Genomic DNA, 19301 nt, shown 5'->3' with positions numbered 1-19301 from the left:
CTTGGCAGTAGTTTGTTTCCTCTTCGTTTCATCTTTAGTAGTTATAATATCAGTCAAAGTCTACAGGTGGAGACAATCTCGCATCTTCTATCAGTCCAGTCTCCCTGTTATTCCTTATTATCCACCCCGTTACGCAGACGCTGGAGATACAGGAACTCTACAGCACTTGTATAATTACGAGATGTGCAGGACCACTGACTCCAGACACAGTGACATTAAATACCTCAGACCCATCAGTCAAAGCCTCGTTAGTGTTGATGCAAGTGGTACGGAGACCATGCCGCATGCGCACAAGGAGAGGGCACAGTTGGAAACAGAAGATTCTTCAAAAGAGGTGAGCACTTTAGCCATTATCTCACCGCTTTGTCACGTATAGCTCTACCCTTAAAATAAATAAATAAAATAAAAACCACTGCTCTAAATACAAATACAAAGACAAAATGAGCCATGCAGTATTCCAGCCTGTCAATACATAACTTTATCAATGATAAAAAGGCTGTATTAAATTAACATAAATCTAAATATGTTCACATCTGGAGTATTCACTGTTATTTTGATTTCGTGTATTATCCATTGATGTATTTTTGCTGGGGTCCAGTGGAAAAGTATTTAAGGTACCCAGAAAACAGCTTTAATTCTGGGTGAGCAGGTGCTCGTACCTGCTATGCCCCAGTGCAAAGAATAAAAATAGTTGACCTTCGGTTAACGTCATAATGTACAAGATGTAAAGGGTGGACGATGCACTGGTTCTTTTGCAAATAAATTGCAATGCAACATTTACAGTAACCGCGATCATGATCATTTGGGCATTCTGTCTGCACTAAGAGCTAGAACATGTTTTGTTTCCCTAGACGTTTTTTTATTTTTAAATTGATGTGCAATTAAAATAATTTTAAGTGATCATTTATAATGGTAATGCTGAAGGCGGACTCACGGTGCCGCTGTTGATCCTTGGGGTGTGTAAATACAGGCTCAGCTGCACCTCCCATGTTATTACGTTTCACAAGGGGCAAAGAAAGCGTCGCATTCAGTGTGCAGAGAAACTACATGACACACAACTGGTCGCCGATATACCGCGCCTGCCTTTTAGAAAACAATTTATTAATGTTTCATACTCGTCTTCTTTTCCTTCGAGGGGTATGGTACTAAAGATATAATTCAATACGGAATACATGTGTTTCTACTCTACGATGGAAGGAATTCTTGTGATCTTGACAATGAAATGGCAAGTGCGGGTCTTCATTGTGAGCGTATTTTGCCTGGGCACTGTTTTCAGCCATGTTCGATATTCCGTACCAGAGGAGATGACAAAGGGCTCGTTCGTTGGAAATATCGCTCAGGATTTGGGATTAGACATCACAAGGTTGGCGAGAGGAAGAGCTCGCATATATGCTACAGACAATAGTGAGTATGTCGAGTTGATTCGTGATAAAGGTGTTTTGGTAGTGAAAGAAATAATGGACAGGGAAGCGTTGTGCGGACAGACCTCGCCGTGCTCTGTTCACTTTCAGATTGTCCTGGACGAACCCATTGAATTTCATGGCGTTACGGTGGAAATTTTAGATATAAACGACAACGCTCCGATCTTTCCCAAAAATGAAATCAGGCTGGAGATTATAGAATCCGCTCTATCAGGCGCTAGGTTTGTACTGGATGGCGCAGTGGATGCTGATGTGGGTGTTAATACACTACAGAGCTACACTCTGAAACCCACCGAACATTTCATGCTAAAGGTTCAGCCACAGCCAGACGGCAGTAAGCATGTAGAGATGGTACTGCAGACACAGCTGGACAGGGAAACATCAGCGGAAATGTTCTTGCTGCTAACTGCGGTAGACGGTGGGGATCCCCAGATGTCTGGTACTGCTAAGGTTCATGTAACCGTGCTTGACAGTAACGATAATCCGCCTAGATTTACGCAGGCGGTTTACAAAGCCTCTATAGCAGAAAATAGTCCAAAAGGTTCCCTTGTTACCACAGTAAGCGCGTCCGATGCAGATGAAGGATCGAATGCTCAGGTTATGTATTCAATTTCTAACAGTGTTGACGGCGTGGACGAAATATTTGTTATGAATGAAATCACTGGAGAAGTTAAATTAATCGGACATATTGACTACGAGAAATCCAAAAACTATCAACTAAATATACAAGCTAGAGACGGGGGTGGTCTTACCGATACTGCTAAAATTATAATCGAAATTATTGATGGCAATGATAACTTACCAACAATAGCTGTAATGTCATCCTCGAAATCTGTGCCGGAGAACGTCTTGCCTGCCACAGTTGTAGCTGTCATTAATGTTCATGATGCGGATTCTGGAAACAACGGCCAGGTCAACTGCCAAATAAATGACGATATCCCATTTAGACTTACATCGTCATCGAGTAATTACTATAGCCTGCTGACGGACACTGCATTAGATCGAGAAACAACACCAGAATATAATATCACAGTAATCGCTATAGACAACGGCGTGCCCTCACTTTCCAGTAATTTGACTCTGACATTGAAAGTATCTGATATTAATGACAACTTTCCCATATTTGAAAAAAGCTCATATCAGGCATTTATTGTAGAAAACAATACCCCGGGCATTTCTATTTTATCACTGAGAGCCAAAGACGCAGACTGGAACCAGAACGCGCGTGTTTCTTATATATTAGAAGAAGCAACGGTTAATGGTGTGTCCATCTCCTCCTACGTGTCTGTGAACTCTGACAGTGGAGTCATCCACGCAGTGCGCTCTTTTGACTACGAGCAGATTAAGGATTTCCAGTTCCGCGTAAAAGCGCAAGATGGAGGCTCTCCTCCACTCTGTAATAATGTCACAGTGAAGATATTTATCAAAGACCAGAACGATAACGCGCCTCAGATCCTCTATCCAGTGCAAACCGGTGTTTCACATGTGGCTGAAATGGTTTCTCGTTCAGCAGATGTTGGTTATCTCGTCACTAAAGTCGTCGCTGTTGATGTGGACTCTGGACAGAATGCCTGGCTGTCATATAAACTACTGAAAGCGACAGACAAAGCCTTGTTTGAAGTGGGCCTGCAGAATGGAGAAATACGAACATTACGTTTGGTCACTGACAAGGATGCTGTCAAACAAAGACTTATTGTTGTAGTGGAGGACAACGGACAGCCCTCTCGTTCAGCTACAGTCAATGTAAACGTAGCGGTAGCTGATAGCTTCCCGGAAGTACTTTCAGAATTCGCTGACTTTCCGCAGGACAAGGATTACAATGACAGCCTTACGTTTTATTTAGTCTTGGCCCTTGCGGTGGTTTCATTCCTCCTTATTGTCTCAATCATTGCCATGGTGTCAGTGAAGTGCTATAGATGGAGACGCGAACGATTGTTTTATAAATCAAACGGAAATCTCCCAGTTATCCCCTATTATCCACCGCTTTACGCAGACGTGGGAGGAACCGGAACTCTTCAGCATGCATATAATTACGAGGTGTGCAGAACTACTGACTCCAGAAAAAGTGACATGAAATTCATCAGACCATGTAGTCAGAGCATTATTAGCCTGGACGCCTGTGGAACTCAAACCCTACAGTACGCACCAGAGAAAGGAACCAGTGATGAATCGGATAATCAGGTGAGATTTTTCGACTTGATTGTAGTATTCCACTTCTCTGCATTTCCTTTATTGAATAGGTATTGTACACAAGGACCACTATCTCTCAAGTAATATTACATCTCTTTCTTCTTAACATTGCTCTTATTTTATATGATCAAGAGAATGCTTCGATAGTAATCCTCTGACTACGGCATATGATAAAGATTGCATATGTATATGCACACACACACACACACACATATTATATATATATATATATATATATATATATATATATATATATATATAATATATATAATATATTGTGTGTGTGTGTGTGTGTGTGTGTACACAATATTAGGGTAATAGCCCACTATCTTCATATTCAGTAATTTGTTTCTGAATTATGTTGCATATTTCCCAGTTCCCAGATCATTTTTTTAACCATACATTTAATTTCCACTGTCCAGTTCCTGTATTGTAATATTTTGCAGGTATTTGGGTGTAATCATTTTTAAAAGACACCATTGTTTCACTGTTGAAAAATATTAAATCATATCTTTGTCTTGATTGGTTCTCTTGGGGCATTAGACATCGGTAGAAATGCAAATTTCGGTGTAACAAAGATTGTAAAATTATTTTTGCGGTTTTTTTGTTCTGAGTTTAGGGCTTAAACCAACCAAGTGTTGCTGAAAGCGTTTTGTTGCGCAAAAATTGCGTTTTTCATTCCAAATATAAAAATATTACTATATTTAATCGTAATTCTTATCAAAATTGTATGTGCGTGCTCTTAACTTGTTATATCAGAAATAGGCCTCCAGTATCCGCGTTTTTAAAAATTGCTTTGCAGTTCTGTACTCGAACTCAGAGCGCCGCTGTTGATCGGTGTGATCCTGTTTTGGAGCACAATTCGTGCAGGACCTCCCCTGTAATTTTCCAGTAATGAGAGAGAAGGAGGTATACGTATCGTGCAGTACGTCTTCAGTGACCATTCGTGTATCAAGCTACTACAAGCAAAATTACTGACGATGAACATTTTCCGACAATAACTGGGATTGCAAAGCAGTTACTGGATATTACTTATTCCATTAAGGATTGTATTTCTTTTGCGTCCTGATTTTTCTAGGACAATGTGGGGTCGAACAATGATATGGCAAGTAAAGCTATTTGTATCTGTCCTTTCTTTCGGTTCAGTGTATGGGCAGGTTAGCTATTCCATCCCCGAGGAAATGACTAAAGGATCGCTGGTCGGTAATATAGTGCAGGATTTGGGGTTGGATTTAAATAGACTAAAAATGGGAAATGCTCGTGTGTATACTGGAGACAGCGCCGAATACATTGAGCTGAATAAAGAAAGAGGAGTGCTCCTTATTAAAGAGAGAATAGATCGCGAAATGCTGTGCGGAAAGACGAGCCCTTGCGCGTTACATTTCCAGATCATCCTGGAAAACCCCATGGAATTCTACCACATAAATGTGGAGATCACAGATATTAACGACAATGCACCGAGTTTTAAAAAGAGTGAAATGAGGTTTGATATAAGCGAGTCTGCTCTTCCTAGTGCAAGGTTTGTGTTGGAGAGAGCTATTGATCTGGATGTTGGTGTTAATGGTCTGCAAGGATATTCTCTTAAACCAACCGATAATTTCCTCTTAAAATTGCATAATTTGCCAGATGGTAGCAAAAACGTTGAAATGGTTCTACAGAAACCACTAGATAGAGAAAAACAGGATGGGCTGTCTTTGTTATTAACGGCAATGGATGGCGGCGACCCGCAAATGTCTGCCACTGTGCAGATACGTATAACCGTGCTGGACGCTAATGATAATGCTCCTGTTTGTGCTCAGCCTGTTTACAAGGCTGCGATTACAGAGAATGCGTCTCCTGGCACAATTCTAACCACAATAAGCGCCTCGGACGCAGATGAAGGCTCTAACGCAAAAGTTGAGTATTCTATTTCTAACACTGTGGATGGTGTTGCAGAGCTGTTTGAAATCGACCAAGAAAGCGGTGATGTGAAATTAATAGGAAATCTTGATTATGAAAAAGAAAAGCATTATCAAATTGACGTACAATCTAGAGACTTTGGAGGCCTGTCGGATTCGTGCAAAATAATAGTGGACGTTATCGATGCAAATGACAACAAACCTGCGATTAATTTGGTGTCGAATTCCAAATCAGTTGTAGAAGATTCCAAGCCCGATACCGTTATTGCAGTTCTAAGTATTAATGATCCAGACTCTGGGATCAATGGTCAGGTTAGCTGCATTATAAACGACAATATTCCGTTTACAATTAAATCGACATCGCATAACTTCTTCAGCTTGGTAACTGATAATGTGTTGGACCGGGAGACAGACTCTGAGTTTAACATTAATGTAACTTGCACTGACGAGGGAGTTTCTTCTCTCGCTAGCAGCGTCATTCTCACCGTACAGGTATCAGATGTGAATGACAATGCTCCGGCCTTCGAAAAAAGCTCATACGAAACATTCATCAAAGAAAATAACCGCCCGGGTGTTTCCATATTTTCTGTGAAAGCCACAGATGCCGATTGGAACCAGAATGCTCGCATTTCATACATACTGGAGGAAGGGACGGTTAACGGAGTTCCCGTGTCTTCCTATGTTTCAGTGAACTCTGACAGTGGAGTCATCCACGCAGTGCGCGCTTTTGACTATGAGCAGATTAAGGATTTCCAGTTCCGCGTAAAAGCGCAAGATGGAGGATCTCCTCCATTGAGTAGTAACGTGACAGTTAAAATCTTTATCCAAGACGAGAACGATAACTCGCCTCAGATTCTTTACCCAGTACAGACGGGTGTCTCTGTGGTTGCTGAAATGGTGCCTCGCTCTGCAGAAGTCGGCTATCTTGTAACTAAAGTTGTCGCCATTGATGTGGACTCTGGGCAGAATTCCTGGCTCTCATATAAACTGATGAAAGCGGCAGACAGAGCTCTCTTTGAAGTGGGTTTACAGAATGGAGAAATAAGGACTTTACGCCAAGTAACCGATAAAGATGCGGTGAAACAAAGACTTACTGTAGTTGTGGAAGACAACGGGCAGCCCAGACGCTCAGCTACAGTGAACGTGAACGTGGCGGTGGCTGACAGCTTCCCAGAAGTACTTTCGGAATTCACTGACTTTACGCACGACAAGGATTACAATGACAGCCTTACTTTTTATTTAATCCTGGCCTTGGCTGTAGTTTCATTTCTTTTTATCATATCCATTATTGCCATGGTTTCAGTGAAGTGCTATAGATGGAGACGTGAGCGATTGTTTTACAAATCCAATGCAAATCTCCCAGTTATCCCATATTATCCGCCTCTTTACGCAGACATTGGAGGCACTGGAACTCTGCAGCATGCGTATAATTATGAGTTGTGTAGGACGACAGACTCAAGAAAGAGCGATATGAAGTACGCCAGACGTTGCAGTCAGAGCACCATTTGTCTGGAACCCAGTGGAACGCAAACTCTACCGCACGTGCAGGAGAAAGAAGCCACCTCGGATTCAGTGATTGAGGTGAGCTCTTCCAAGTGATGACAGTATTACAATTCATGCATTTTTGTTGTGAAAATTGGATTTAGATCTGTCTTGGGTCAGATATGTTTTTTTTTTCATTTCTTAATTTGTAGCCTCTATTTATGCACAATGTATAAAACAGTCTACCGGAGTACTGAAAGAGCAACGAAAGAGCAATAAAACGGTTGCAATGGAAATAAGTTTTTCACGCTCAGGTTGTTGTAAAAATCTGGAAAATTTCTGAAAGGAAATAAAAATAGGCCTATTTCACAGGATTTAACTTTTACTTGCACTCAGAAGCTTTATGATCAATAATACATTCTTATATTGTGGAGCCTGACTATGCAGGAAGCATGACCACATAAATTGGCAGTTCTTTAATTATCCAATGATATTTTCTGAATCTGCGATTTTTATAATCAATGTTAGAGGGGCATTGCTGTCTGTGCATCAAATAAATTTGTTTCATATCTTTTTTTGCCAACAGTTCTCATAAAGTGATCACGATACGCTTAAAGCCAGACGTTTAATGCGGTTTTGAATTTAGAATTCAGTGCACTTGTTCAGTTTTTGAGGACCAATATATTTGTATTTGTGGTGTCACTGTCCTTGTATGGCAGCATTACTCAGTGTATTTTTATTATGGGCTCAAGCTGGTGAGCTTAATTATGGTAGACTGTTAATTTTTTCCAGTTTTACAGGCAACAGCTGCTCTTTGTCTTTTGCACCCTTTTAAAGCTACATTGAAAAAACAGTAGTTTTATGTTTAGTCATTTTGCCTTAAAATGTTTGCATATATGTTTATATAGCCGGCCTATATCTTTTCTTGATTCAGAAAGAGCAGATTTCAACTGTCAATATATGAAATATTCTATATAATTTATTTATTTTGTCAAAATCTGACCATGACCTTTAATTAAGAAATTATTGAGCTCTACCAGCTGGTTGACATGTCTGTAAATTTAAACTAAAAAACTCATAGACTTAACATAAAAGCGATCCATGCCATATTGACCTCAATAGGTAAGAATCATCACTCTGCTCTGGATTAATGGATATGTAATATGGATCATCTTCATCACTGAGATCCCCAATCTTTGAATCAGCAAGATTCTCTGGCACCACTGCTATGGTGGCTGCAGCCTTTCCTTTTCCAAAAACAGTATGGAGTCCATGATTTCAGTACAAAAAACCTGAACCGATCTAACTGGCCTGTCATAGCACTACCACCTCACCTTAGTAAAAGTAGCAAATTTAGAAAAATTAATCAAATCTGAAAAGGCATATTGAGAAATTAGTGTAGATGTTTGCATAGATAGTATACCTGGTATGATATTAAATACCAAAGTACAATTATACAATTATAATTTATCAAATTAATCATGTTTGCTTTCTTTGCAAAACTTTGCATTCAGTGATTGTATTGTTAGCCCTCATAACTATCCTTCACTACCTTCAAATGACTCATAAACTGCCTGGTTGAGAAATTTTTTTAAATCTCTTTCAGATTGTTAACGTTTATTCTGTTTATTCTGGACATATTTGGTTTCCACCAACAGGAACTGTGCAGTTGTCATCCATCGCCTACTCACTTTCTGTCATACACCCTAATGTTTAGCGCCTGCTTTTAGGGTTTGCTTATTGTCTCAGTGTAAGGACGTTTTAAAGGCCGTTCAATAACATGCATGTCTACTGAATGACAGTTGAGGGCGAACGTTCCATAAATGGCATACATTTATTATTATAAAATTATTATTTGTACACTTACACTTAAGAGATGAAAAGCTTGTATTTTGCAGTTCTGTATTTGAACTCATAGCGCCGCTGTTGATCAGTGCGCTGTTATTTGTCAGAAAATTTCCCAGAGCACCTCCCATGTTATCATAACATAAAAGAGACACCAGTTTGCAGTCCGTCTTCAAACCAGTAACTGAGGAGGTCTCGAGACATGCTACTGTTGTTTAAACAGAAGCGGCCACGAAAAATATTTATTGTGAACTGGGATTGCAATACATTCTGAATATTACGCCTATTTTAAGGGACTGTATTGTATTCGCGCTCTCGCATCGTCGGTGAAAATGTTGGACAGAACAATGAAATGGCAAGTAAGGCTGTTTATCTCTGTCCTTTATCTCGGTTTCGTGTGCGGGCAGGTTAGCTATTCCATACCGGAGGAAATGGCTGAAGGATCTTTTGTCGGTAATATCGTGCATGATTTGGGGTTGGATTTAAAAAGACTGAAATCGGGCAACGCTCGTCTATATACTGCAGACACCACTGAATACATTGAGTTGATTAAAGAAACGGGAATTCTTCTTATTAAAGAGAGAATAGATCGCGAAGGGCTCTGTGGAAAGACAAGCCCTTGTGCTGTACATTTCCAGATCATTCTGGAAAATCCTATGGAATTCTACCATATAAATGTGGAGATCACAGATATTAACGATAACGCACCGAGCTTTAAAAAGAGTGAAATGAGGTTTGAAATAAGCGAGTCTTCTCCGACTGGAAGAAAATTCATGCTAGAGAGAGCGGTGGATCCGGACGTTGGTGTTAATGGCCTCCAAAGCTACTCGCTCAAACCGACAGATAATTTTGTACTTAAATTGCACAATCAGCCAGACGGCAATAAAAAGGTTGAAATGGTTCTTCAGAAACCTCTAGATCGAGAACTGCAGAACGAGATATCTTTGGTTTTAACAGCAATGGATGGTGGCGATCCGCAAATGTCAGGCACTGTGAGGATATATATAACGGTGCTCGATGCAAACGACAATGCGCCTGTTTTTACGCAAGAGATTTATAAGGCTTCTATTTCCGAGAATGCGCCTAGAGGTACTGTTTTAACTACAGTCAGTGCATCTGACGCAGATCAAGGTTCAAACGGGAAAGTAACTTACGCTATTTCCAACACAGTGGAGAACGCAGCTGAATTGTTTGAAATAGATCAAGATACCGGTGTTGTGAAATTGATCGGAAATCTTGATTATGAAAAAGAGAAGCATTTTGAAATTGACTTGCAGGCAAGAGATTACGGGGAACTGTCGGATTCTAGTAAAGTACTTGTCGATGTAATGGACACAAACGATAACAGCCCTATTATTAATATCATGTCGGTATCAAAGCAAATTTCCGAATATTCCAATCCAGGTACAGTTATTGCAATTATCAATACACAAGACTTCGATTCGGAAACGAATGGTCAAGTCAGTTGTTTCTTAAATGAACACATTCCATTTACAATTCAATCAACATCAAATAATTTCTTTAGTTTGGTTACTGAGGATACTGTGGACCGGGAAATAAACTCCAATTTTAATATCACCGTAACTTGCTCTGATGAAGGAGTGCCCTCTCTCTCCAGCAGCGTCGATCTCTACATACAAGTATCAGACGTCAATGACAATGCGCCGGTCTTCGAGAAAAGCTCGTACGAAGCTTACGTGAACGAAAATAATAGCCCGGGCCTCTCCATATTTTCAGTGAAAGCTAAAGACGCCGATTGGAACCAAAATGCTCGGGTTTCTTATATACTGGAAGAAGGGACGGTTAATGGCGTTTCTGTGTCTTCATATGTGTCTGTGAACTCTGACAGTGGAGTCATCCACGCAGTGCGCTCTTTTGACTACGAGCAGATTAAGGATTTCCAGTTCCGCGTAAAAGCGCAAGATGGAGGGTCTCCTCCACTCAGTAGCAATGTAACAGTGAAGATATTGATTCAAGACCAGAATGACAATGCGCCTCAGATTCTCTATCCAGTCCATACCGGTGTCTCTCTGGTGGCAGAAATGGTGCCTCGTTCAGCAGATGCTGGTTATCTTGTCACTAAAGTGGTCGCAGTTGATGTGGACTCTGGACAGAATTCATGGCTCTCATATAAACTGCTGAAAGCGACAGACAGGGCTCTCTTTGAAGTGGGTTTACAGAATGGAGAAATAAGAACTTTACGTCCGGTGACTGATAAAGATGCCGTGAAGCAACGATTAACTGTTGTTGTGGAGGACAACGGGCAGCCCTCTCGCTCAGCCACAGTTAATGTGAACGTGGCGGTGGCCGACAGCTTCCCCGACGTACTTTCGGAATTCACTGAACTTACAAAGGACAAGGATTACAATAATAACCTGACTTTTTATTTAGTCTTGGCTTTGGCTGTAGTTTCAGTACTTTTCATTGTTTCCATCCTTTCCATTCTGTCAGTAAAATGCTACAGATGGAGACGTGAACGATTGTTTTATAAATCCAATGGAAATCTCCCAGTTATTCCATATTACCCGCCTCTTTACGCAGACGTCGGAGGCACTGGAACTCTGCAGCATGCGTATAATTATGAGTTGTGCAGGACTACTGACTCGAGACAAAGCGATATGAAGTACGTCAGACCCTGCAGTCAGAGCATCATTAGTCTGGACACCAGTGGAACGCAAACTCTGCCGCACGTGCAGGATAAAGGGGCCAACGAGGATTCAGAGTCTGAGGTGAGCTCTTCCGAGTGAGGACGGAATTGCAGTTCATAGTTGCTTTCTGTTGAGAAAAACCATGTTGCCATTCGATCAGTGTCTCAGGTCAGATATTTCTCTTAATTTTGTTATTTGCAGCTCCAGTACATTTTTTTCAGACATACATGGCACTTACGGTTAATCAGTTGTTATGAGCGTGTGTTACTTTTATTACATTCTGTGATTTCTTATTTTATTTTGCTTACCTTGTTCACATTTTAAACTATTTTCTTCTTCTGAATTACACATGCATTCCTAATCTATATATCTGGCTACCAGAATAGTAGGATGAAAGGGCAGTGATACAGCAGTGATGGAAAATACAGTGTGGTCTGTAAGTATTCGCACAATTTTTGTTGTACTGGCATTGTACTTCAGCACTTCATATTTGAAATAAAACAATAAACATGAGGTTAAAGTGTAGACTATCCATTCTAATTTGAGGGTATGTATATCTATATTTGGTTATCTGTGTAGGAATTACAGGCTTCTTATATGCAGTCCTCCCATACTGGGGATCATAAGTAATTGGACAAATGTACATAATCTTGAATGAAGTCATAGTATTTAAAATTTGGTTAAAAATCCTTTGAATTTGAGAAATGCCTGAAGTCTCCCACCCATATATATCAGTAAATGATATATATGGATATATCAATCCCTCATATCGAGAGACAAGAGCAACAGACTCCAAATGCAAATACTTCACCTAGAATCATCTCTTACTTTCTTGTGCACAAACAACATGCAATAACACACACAAAATGGCTTTAAATCCTACCCAGATCACCTAATGTGGATGTGAATACCCTCAAATCAAAGTGTGGGCAGTCTGCCCTTTAACCTCACTGTTTCATTTCAAATGCAATGTGCAATCTAATGTACAGAGCCTAAAAAACAAGAAATGTGTCACTGTCCTAATCGTTAGAGACCACATTGTAGGTCTTCCTGTCGTTTATATTTGAGCTGAAGTTTTCACAAATCAAGGGGAAAAACGTTTTGAGAAGAAAAAATTATTTTACTGGAATTAACGTGTTATTCATATGTAACAGTGTTTATTCAACTCCTAACAGATAACATTTGGTCCCACTCTGGAATGTGGGGTCAAATGTTATCTGTTAAGGGTTGAAGTAACACTGTTAGAGATTAATTAACACGACATTTTACTGTGTGGGTATGAGGGAAGAATGACCATATGAACAGACCATTTGACCCATGTTAGTCCTTATTTTTCTGTCCCTACGTGCTGTAAATGATCCCCGGTGTCATTTTCATAATGTGGAATGTTTTGAATCGGTGCCTGCTTGGGCATTGCTGTATGCGCATAAAATGTTTCGTGTCGTCCTGTTAAAATAATCACTGAACTCGTGAAGACGGCAGTTTGATTCTATTCAGAATTTTTAGTGCAGTTTATGCTGTTTTCTTTGTTTTTAAGGACCACTGTCTTTGTGGTGTCATCGTCCCTGGTGTATGGCCGCATTACTCAGTGTGTTTCCATTTCTGGCTTAGGCTGGTAATGGGTATGATGGCAGTGCAGGCCTACATACTGTCAGTGCTTTGTCTTTTTAGACATTCAAACTTACTGGAAAACCATTCGTTTCCCGTTCTATTCTTTCGTCTTGGAATATTTCATTGAATAAATCTGTATGCATTTATGTATTTTCTTGATTCATTGAATAATAATAATAATAATACAGTTTAACAACGCAACACAAGCCATAACTACATCAAATATCATATTTCCTTCCATAACTGGTGTACATTTATGTTCATTATTATATGTGGATTTAATCATTATATATTTTGCAGTTCTGTATTTGAACTCAGAGCGCCGCTGTTGATCGGTGCGCTTCTGTTTGTGAGCAGTTTTCAGGCAGGTCCTCCCATGCCATCTTAACATAAAAGAGAAATCCGTGAGCCGTCCGTCCATTAACCAGTTACTGGGGAGGTCTCGAGGTGTGTCTGTCTTGTTTCAGAAGAACGGTTCGTCAGAATATTTTCTTCTGAACCGGGATTACTACACATTCTGAATACCACGCTCATTTTCACGGATTATATTGCGTTGAGGCTTTCACGTCGTCGAGAAAATGTGGGATAGAACAATACAATGGCAAGTAAGGCTATTCGTCTCTGTCCTTTCTCTCAGTTCAGTGTGCGGGCAGGTTAGCTATTCCATTCCGGAGGAAATGAATAAAGGATCGTTAGTAGGTAATATAGTGCAGGATTTAGGGTTAGATATTAAAAGATTAAAAATGGGAAATGCTCGCGTATATACTGGAGACAGCGCTGAATACATAGAACTGGATAAAGAAAGGGGAGTCCTCCTCGTTAAGGAGAGAATAGATCGCGAAGGGCTGTGCGGAAAGACGAGCCCTTGCGCTTTACATTTCCAGATCATTCTGGAAAACCCCATGGAATTCTATCACATCACTGTGGAGATCACAGATATTAACGATAATGCGCCGAGTTTTAAAAAAAGCGAAATGCGGTTTGAAATCAGCGAGTCGGCTCTGACTGGAGCAAAATTCATGCTGGAAAAAGCCATGGATCCGGACGTTGGTGTTAATGGCCTTCAAAGCTACACCCTCAAACCAACCGCTAATTTCATCCTTAAATTGCATAATCAACCAGACGGTAGTAAAAAAGTAGAAATGGTACTGCAAAAATCTCTAGACCGGGAACAGCAGGCAGAGATGTCTTTATTGTTAACAGCAATGGATGGTGGCAATCCGCAAATGTCAGGCACGGTGCAGATACATGTAACGGTACTTGATGCAAATGACAATGCGCCTATCTTTACTCAAGATGTTTATAAGGCTACTATTACTGAGAACGCGCCCAGAGGCACAGTTGTGACTGCTGTTAGCGCAACCGACGCAGATGAAGGTTCTTACGGGAAAGTGACGTATGCTATTTCCAGCACTCAGGACAATATAGGCGAATTGTTTGAAATGGATCAAGATAACGGTGCTGTGAAACTGATCGGAAATGTTGATTACGAAAAAGACCAACATTTTGAAATTGACGTGCAGACTAGAGATTATGGAGGTCTGTCTGATTCTTGTAAAGTAATTATCGATGTCGTCGATACAAACGATAATAACCCTGTTATTAATATCATGTCACGTTCTAAGTTAATTTCCGAAAATTCCCATCCAGGAACAGTTATTGCAATCCTCAACATACAAGACCCGGATTCTGGGGCTAATGGCCGAGTCAGCTGCACGCTAAACGAAAACGTTCCATTTGAAATTAAATCAACTTCAAATGGCTTCTTTAGTTTGGCTACTGAGAATGTTTTGGACCGGGAGACGGACTCTGAGTTTAATATCAGTGTAACCTGTTCTGACGAGGGAGTGCCTTCTCTCTCCAGCAGTGTCACTTTAAATGTAAAGATATTGGATGTGAATGACAACGCTCCGGTCTTTGAAGTGAACACATATGAAGCTTACGTTAAGGAAAATAACAGTCCGGGTGTTTCCATATTTACTGTGAAAGCCAGAGACGCTGATTGGAACCAGAATGCCCGTGTTTCTTATATACTGGAGGAAGGAACTATTAATGGCGTGCCTGTCTCCTCGTATGTGTCTGTGAACTCTGACAGTGGAGTTATCCACGCAGTGCGCTCTTTTGACTACGAGCAGATTAAGGATTTCCAGTTTCGCGTAAAAGCGCAAGATGGAGGCTCTCCTCCACTGAGCAGTAATGTAACAGTGAAGATATTTATCCAAGACCAGAACGACAACGCGCCTCAGATCCTCTACCCAATACAGACTGGTGTCTCTCTTGTGGCAGAAATGGTTCCTCGTTCAGCAGACGTTGGGTATCTTGTCACTAAAGTGGTCGCTGTTGATGTGGACTCTGGACAGAATGCATGGCTCTCCTACAAACTGCTAAAATCGACAGACAGAGCGCTGTTTGAAGTAGGTCTGCAGAATGGAGAAATCAGAACTTTACGTCAGGTCACAGATAAAGATGCTGTGAAACAAAGACTTACAGTAGTTGTGGAAGACAACGGGCAGCCCTCTCGCTCAGCCACAGTCAATGTGAACGTGGCGGTTGCTGACAGCTTCCCAGAAGTGCTCTCGGAATTCACTGACTTAACGCACGACAAGGATTACAATGACAGTCTTACATTTTATTTAATCTTGGCCTTGGCAGTGATTTCGTTTCTTTTTATTATATCAATAATTGCCATAGTTTCCGTGAAGTGCTATAGATGGAGACGAGAACGATTATTTTACAAATCCAATGGAAATCTCCCAGTTATTCCATATTATCCGCCGCTTTACGCAGACATTGGAGGCACTGGAACTCTGCAGCATGCGTATAATTATGAGTTGTGCAGGACGACAGACTCGAGAAAGAGCGATATGAAGTACGTCAGACCCTGCAGTGAGAGCATCATTAGTCTGGACGCCAGTGGAACACAGACACTACCCCATGTGCTGGAAACGGGGGGCAGTGATGATTCAGAGAACCAGGTGAGGCTGTTTGACAGATGGCAGTAGTTGACTAATCAAAGTTTACTTCCTTATTTAATTAAATAACTATCCGTAGTAAATTAATGTTATTCCCTTTAATTTACATTTGTATTTCACTAACTCGCACTTAAATGTTGTTTTTTATAATTACACAACATCACTAATCTGTGTTTTCGGGGAAAAAAATCAGAAACTTGAATTAATTTGTAACTTAGCTTAGGATGCATATCGATTGAATCGGGCGGAATCTACATTACCTTTTCAGTCATTTGACCTTAACTTCTGTTCAAACATGCTATTGTTGCCTGCCTTATGTAATGAAGTGTTCCTGTGTTGTTTATTTTGCCGGAACCTGTTCAAAGTAATTTACGAGTGACAGCAGCAGTTTCAAATATTGCTTCCCATTAACGATGTGCTGGTCTACCAGCACTTTATTTTTGAGTCCCATATCAAAAGTAAAATTTTTTAAAAAGTATTACTTCAAAATACATTTTCTGCTATTTCAATTTTAAAATGGATTTCAGTGCACTTCTGATTAATCCATTATCTAAGGCAGATCCTCAATACTAGTATTTGCTTGCTTGTTTGCTTGCTTAAGTATGCACTTTTGAGAAGGTTAACTTTTTGTTCTTTGTGTCACAATTACAATTTTTACAGCTGCTTTGAAATTATATGCTTTTGTCTCATAGTATCTTCTTCGTAGAGAAGGTTGCACACATCTGAAAAGAACTGTATTTTGGGTTACTACTGAGTGAAGACTGGCGTGACGAAGTTGTATCATTTCAAACCCACTGCGATAACTGGGTTATCTTCTGAATTTACTTTGATTTAATAAATGAACAGCATTACGTTTTTACTTTCTCTGCTTTCACTACTTTTTAAAATTTTAATAGATAAAGTAGCAAGCCTTCTTGGAGAATCTGTTATGGTGTAACTAATCACTTTCATTCAATGCGCAGTAAAATGTTCTCTTTTGATACAAGTCTTAGTTTATATGCGTTCACTCCGCACCAAAGGCACTATACTAGTGTACAATGTGCTTTGTCAAAGTTGATTTTAAACCGAGTATTGTGCTGTGACTTAATGCTCGTTCACATTTATTTGTATCAATTGTATGTGTATATTTACATAATGTCTTTAAAATTTAATTAAGATTTTGCAATTCTGCATTTGAACTCACAGTGCCGCTGTTGATCGGTGTAGTGATGATTATGAGGACATTTCCAACAGGACCTCCCCTGCACTCTCCTTGTAAAAGAGAGAAAGAACTGCAGGTCTCGCGCAGTCCGTCTACGCATCACTAACTGCTGCTATCTCCAGCTTCACTTGTTTGAACGGGGACGAAAATACATTTTGAATTATAACGGGATTACAATATGTTCTATATATGAGGCATTTTATGGCGGATAATATTACATTTGCACTCTCAAAACGTCGGAAGAATGTCGCGCAGAACAATGGCAAGGCAAGTACGTATGATCATCCCTGCACTTTTCCTCAGTTCAGTGTTTGGGCAGATTAACTATTCAATACCGGAGGAAATGCCTAAAGGATCACTAGTCGGTAATATAGCGCATGATTTGGGTTTGGATTTAAAAAGACTTAAACTGGGAAACGCTCGTATACATACAGGAGACGGCACTGAATACATTGAGCTCAATAAAGAAAGGGGAGTTCTCCTTATTAAAGAGAGAATAGATCGCGAAGGGTTGTGTGGAAAGAAGAGTCCTTGCGCTTTACATTTCCAGATAATTCTTGAAAATCCCATGGAATTGCATCGAGTTACTGTGGAAATACTAGATATAAACGATAATGCACCGAGTTTTAAAAAAAGCGAAATGCTTTTTGAGATCAGCGAATCGGTTACAACCGGGGCAAAATTCATGCTAGAGAAAGCAATGGATCCGGATGTTGGTATTAATGGCCTCCAGAGCTACTCGCTCAAACCAACCGATAATTTTATGCTTAAATTACACAATCAGCTCGACGGTAGTAAAAAGGTAGAAATGGTTTTACAAAAACCACTTGATCGGGAAAACCAAGAAGAGCTGTCGTTGATATTAACAGCCATGGATGGCGGCGACCCGCAGTTGTCAGGCACTGTGCAGATACGTATAACCGTACTCGATGTAAATGACAATGCGCCTATTTTTACGCAAGAAGTTTATAAGACATCTGTAACAGAAAATGCACCAAAAGGCACTGTTTTAACAACAGTCAGTGCATCCGATGCGGACAAAGGAGAAAATGGGCACGTCACATTTTCTATTTCAAATAGTATGGATGGGGTGTCTGAGCTCTTTGAGATAGACGAAAAAAATGGTGATTTGAGATTAGTTGGTCAAATTGATTATGAAGAGACAAGGCATTTTCAAATAGATATTGAAGCGAAAAACCACGGTGGGCTGTCTGATTCCAGTAAAATAATCGTAGATGTTGTTGACGTGAATGATAATAGTCCTGTCATTAATGTAATTTCAATATCAAGAACGATACCAGAAGACTCACCATCAGCCACAGTGATAGCTATGGTCAGTGTCCACGACCCGGACTCTGCAAATAACGGAAAAGTCGTCTGTGCTTTGAATGAATACATTCCCTTTAGTATTTTATCGACCTCGCCCGATTTCTATACTCTCGTGACTGAAGCATCTTTGGATAGGGAGTCGCAATCTGCCTTTAACATAACTGTAACATGCTCTGATGAGGGACTCCCCTCTCTCTCAAGCACTGTAACTCTCCTGGTACAAATATCAGATGTTAATGACAACGCCCCTGTCTTTGAAAATCACTCATACGAAGCTCAAATTAAAGAAAACAACAGCCCGGGACTCTCGATATTTTCAGTAACAGCCCATGATGTCGATTGGAACCAAAATGCTCGTGTTTCTTATATTTTGGAGGAAGGAACTATTAATGGCATGCCAGTCTCCTCTTATGTGTCTGTGAATTCTGACAGTGGAGTCATCCACGCAGTGCGCTCTTTTGACTACGAGCAGATTAAGGATTTCCAGTTCCGCGTAAAAGCGCAAGATGGAGGCTCTCCTCCGCTGAGTAGTAATGTAACGGTAAAGATATTTATTCATGACCAGAACGACAATGCGCCTCAAATCCTCTATCCAGTACAAACCGGTGTCTCTCTTGTGGCAGAAATGGTTCCTCGTTCAGCAGACGTTGGCTATCTTGTCACTAAAGTGGTCGCTGTTGATGTGGACTCAGGACAGAATGCCT

At 40.4% G+C, this 19301-nt stretch overlaps 1 protein-coding gene and 1 pseudogene across 28 annotated transcripts in view; both read left to right on the top strand.

Annotated features, from left to right (window-relative positions):
• LOC135250064 (protocadherin gamma-C5-like) overlaps window positions 1-19301 on the top strand; it is a 232254-nt gene that overhangs the window by 115133 nt on the left and 97820 nt on the right. Inside the window, exon 1 of one of the 28 annotated variants that reach the window (XM_064325945.1) lies at window positions 4233-7090. The exons of 26 other annotated variants lie outside the window; for them this stretch is intronic. In XM_064325945.1, coding sequence (XP_064182015.1) covers window positions 4694-7090 — 2397 coding nt within the window. In that variant the 5' untranslated portion in view covers window positions 4233-4693. Of the gene's footprint in view, window positions 1-4232; window positions 7091-7463; window positions 11566-19301 lie in introns of those variants that run through there. One more of the 28 variants, XM_064325944.1, reaches the window with a different exon arrangement.
• Window positions 365-3590, top strand: LOC135250070 (protocadherin gamma-A11-like; annotated as a pseudogene).

This window comes from Anguilla rostrata, chromosome 3 (assembly GCF_018555375.3).
Source record: "Anguilla rostrata isolate EN2019 chromosome 3, ASM1855537v3, whole genome shotgun sequence".
Lineage (NCBI taxonomy): Eukaryota > Metazoa > Chordata > Actinopteri > Anguilliformes > Anguillidae > Anguilla > Anguilla rostrata.
The sequence above is the reverse complement of the archived record's forward strand: the minus strand, read 5'-3'. Positions and strand labels throughout refer to the sequence as shown.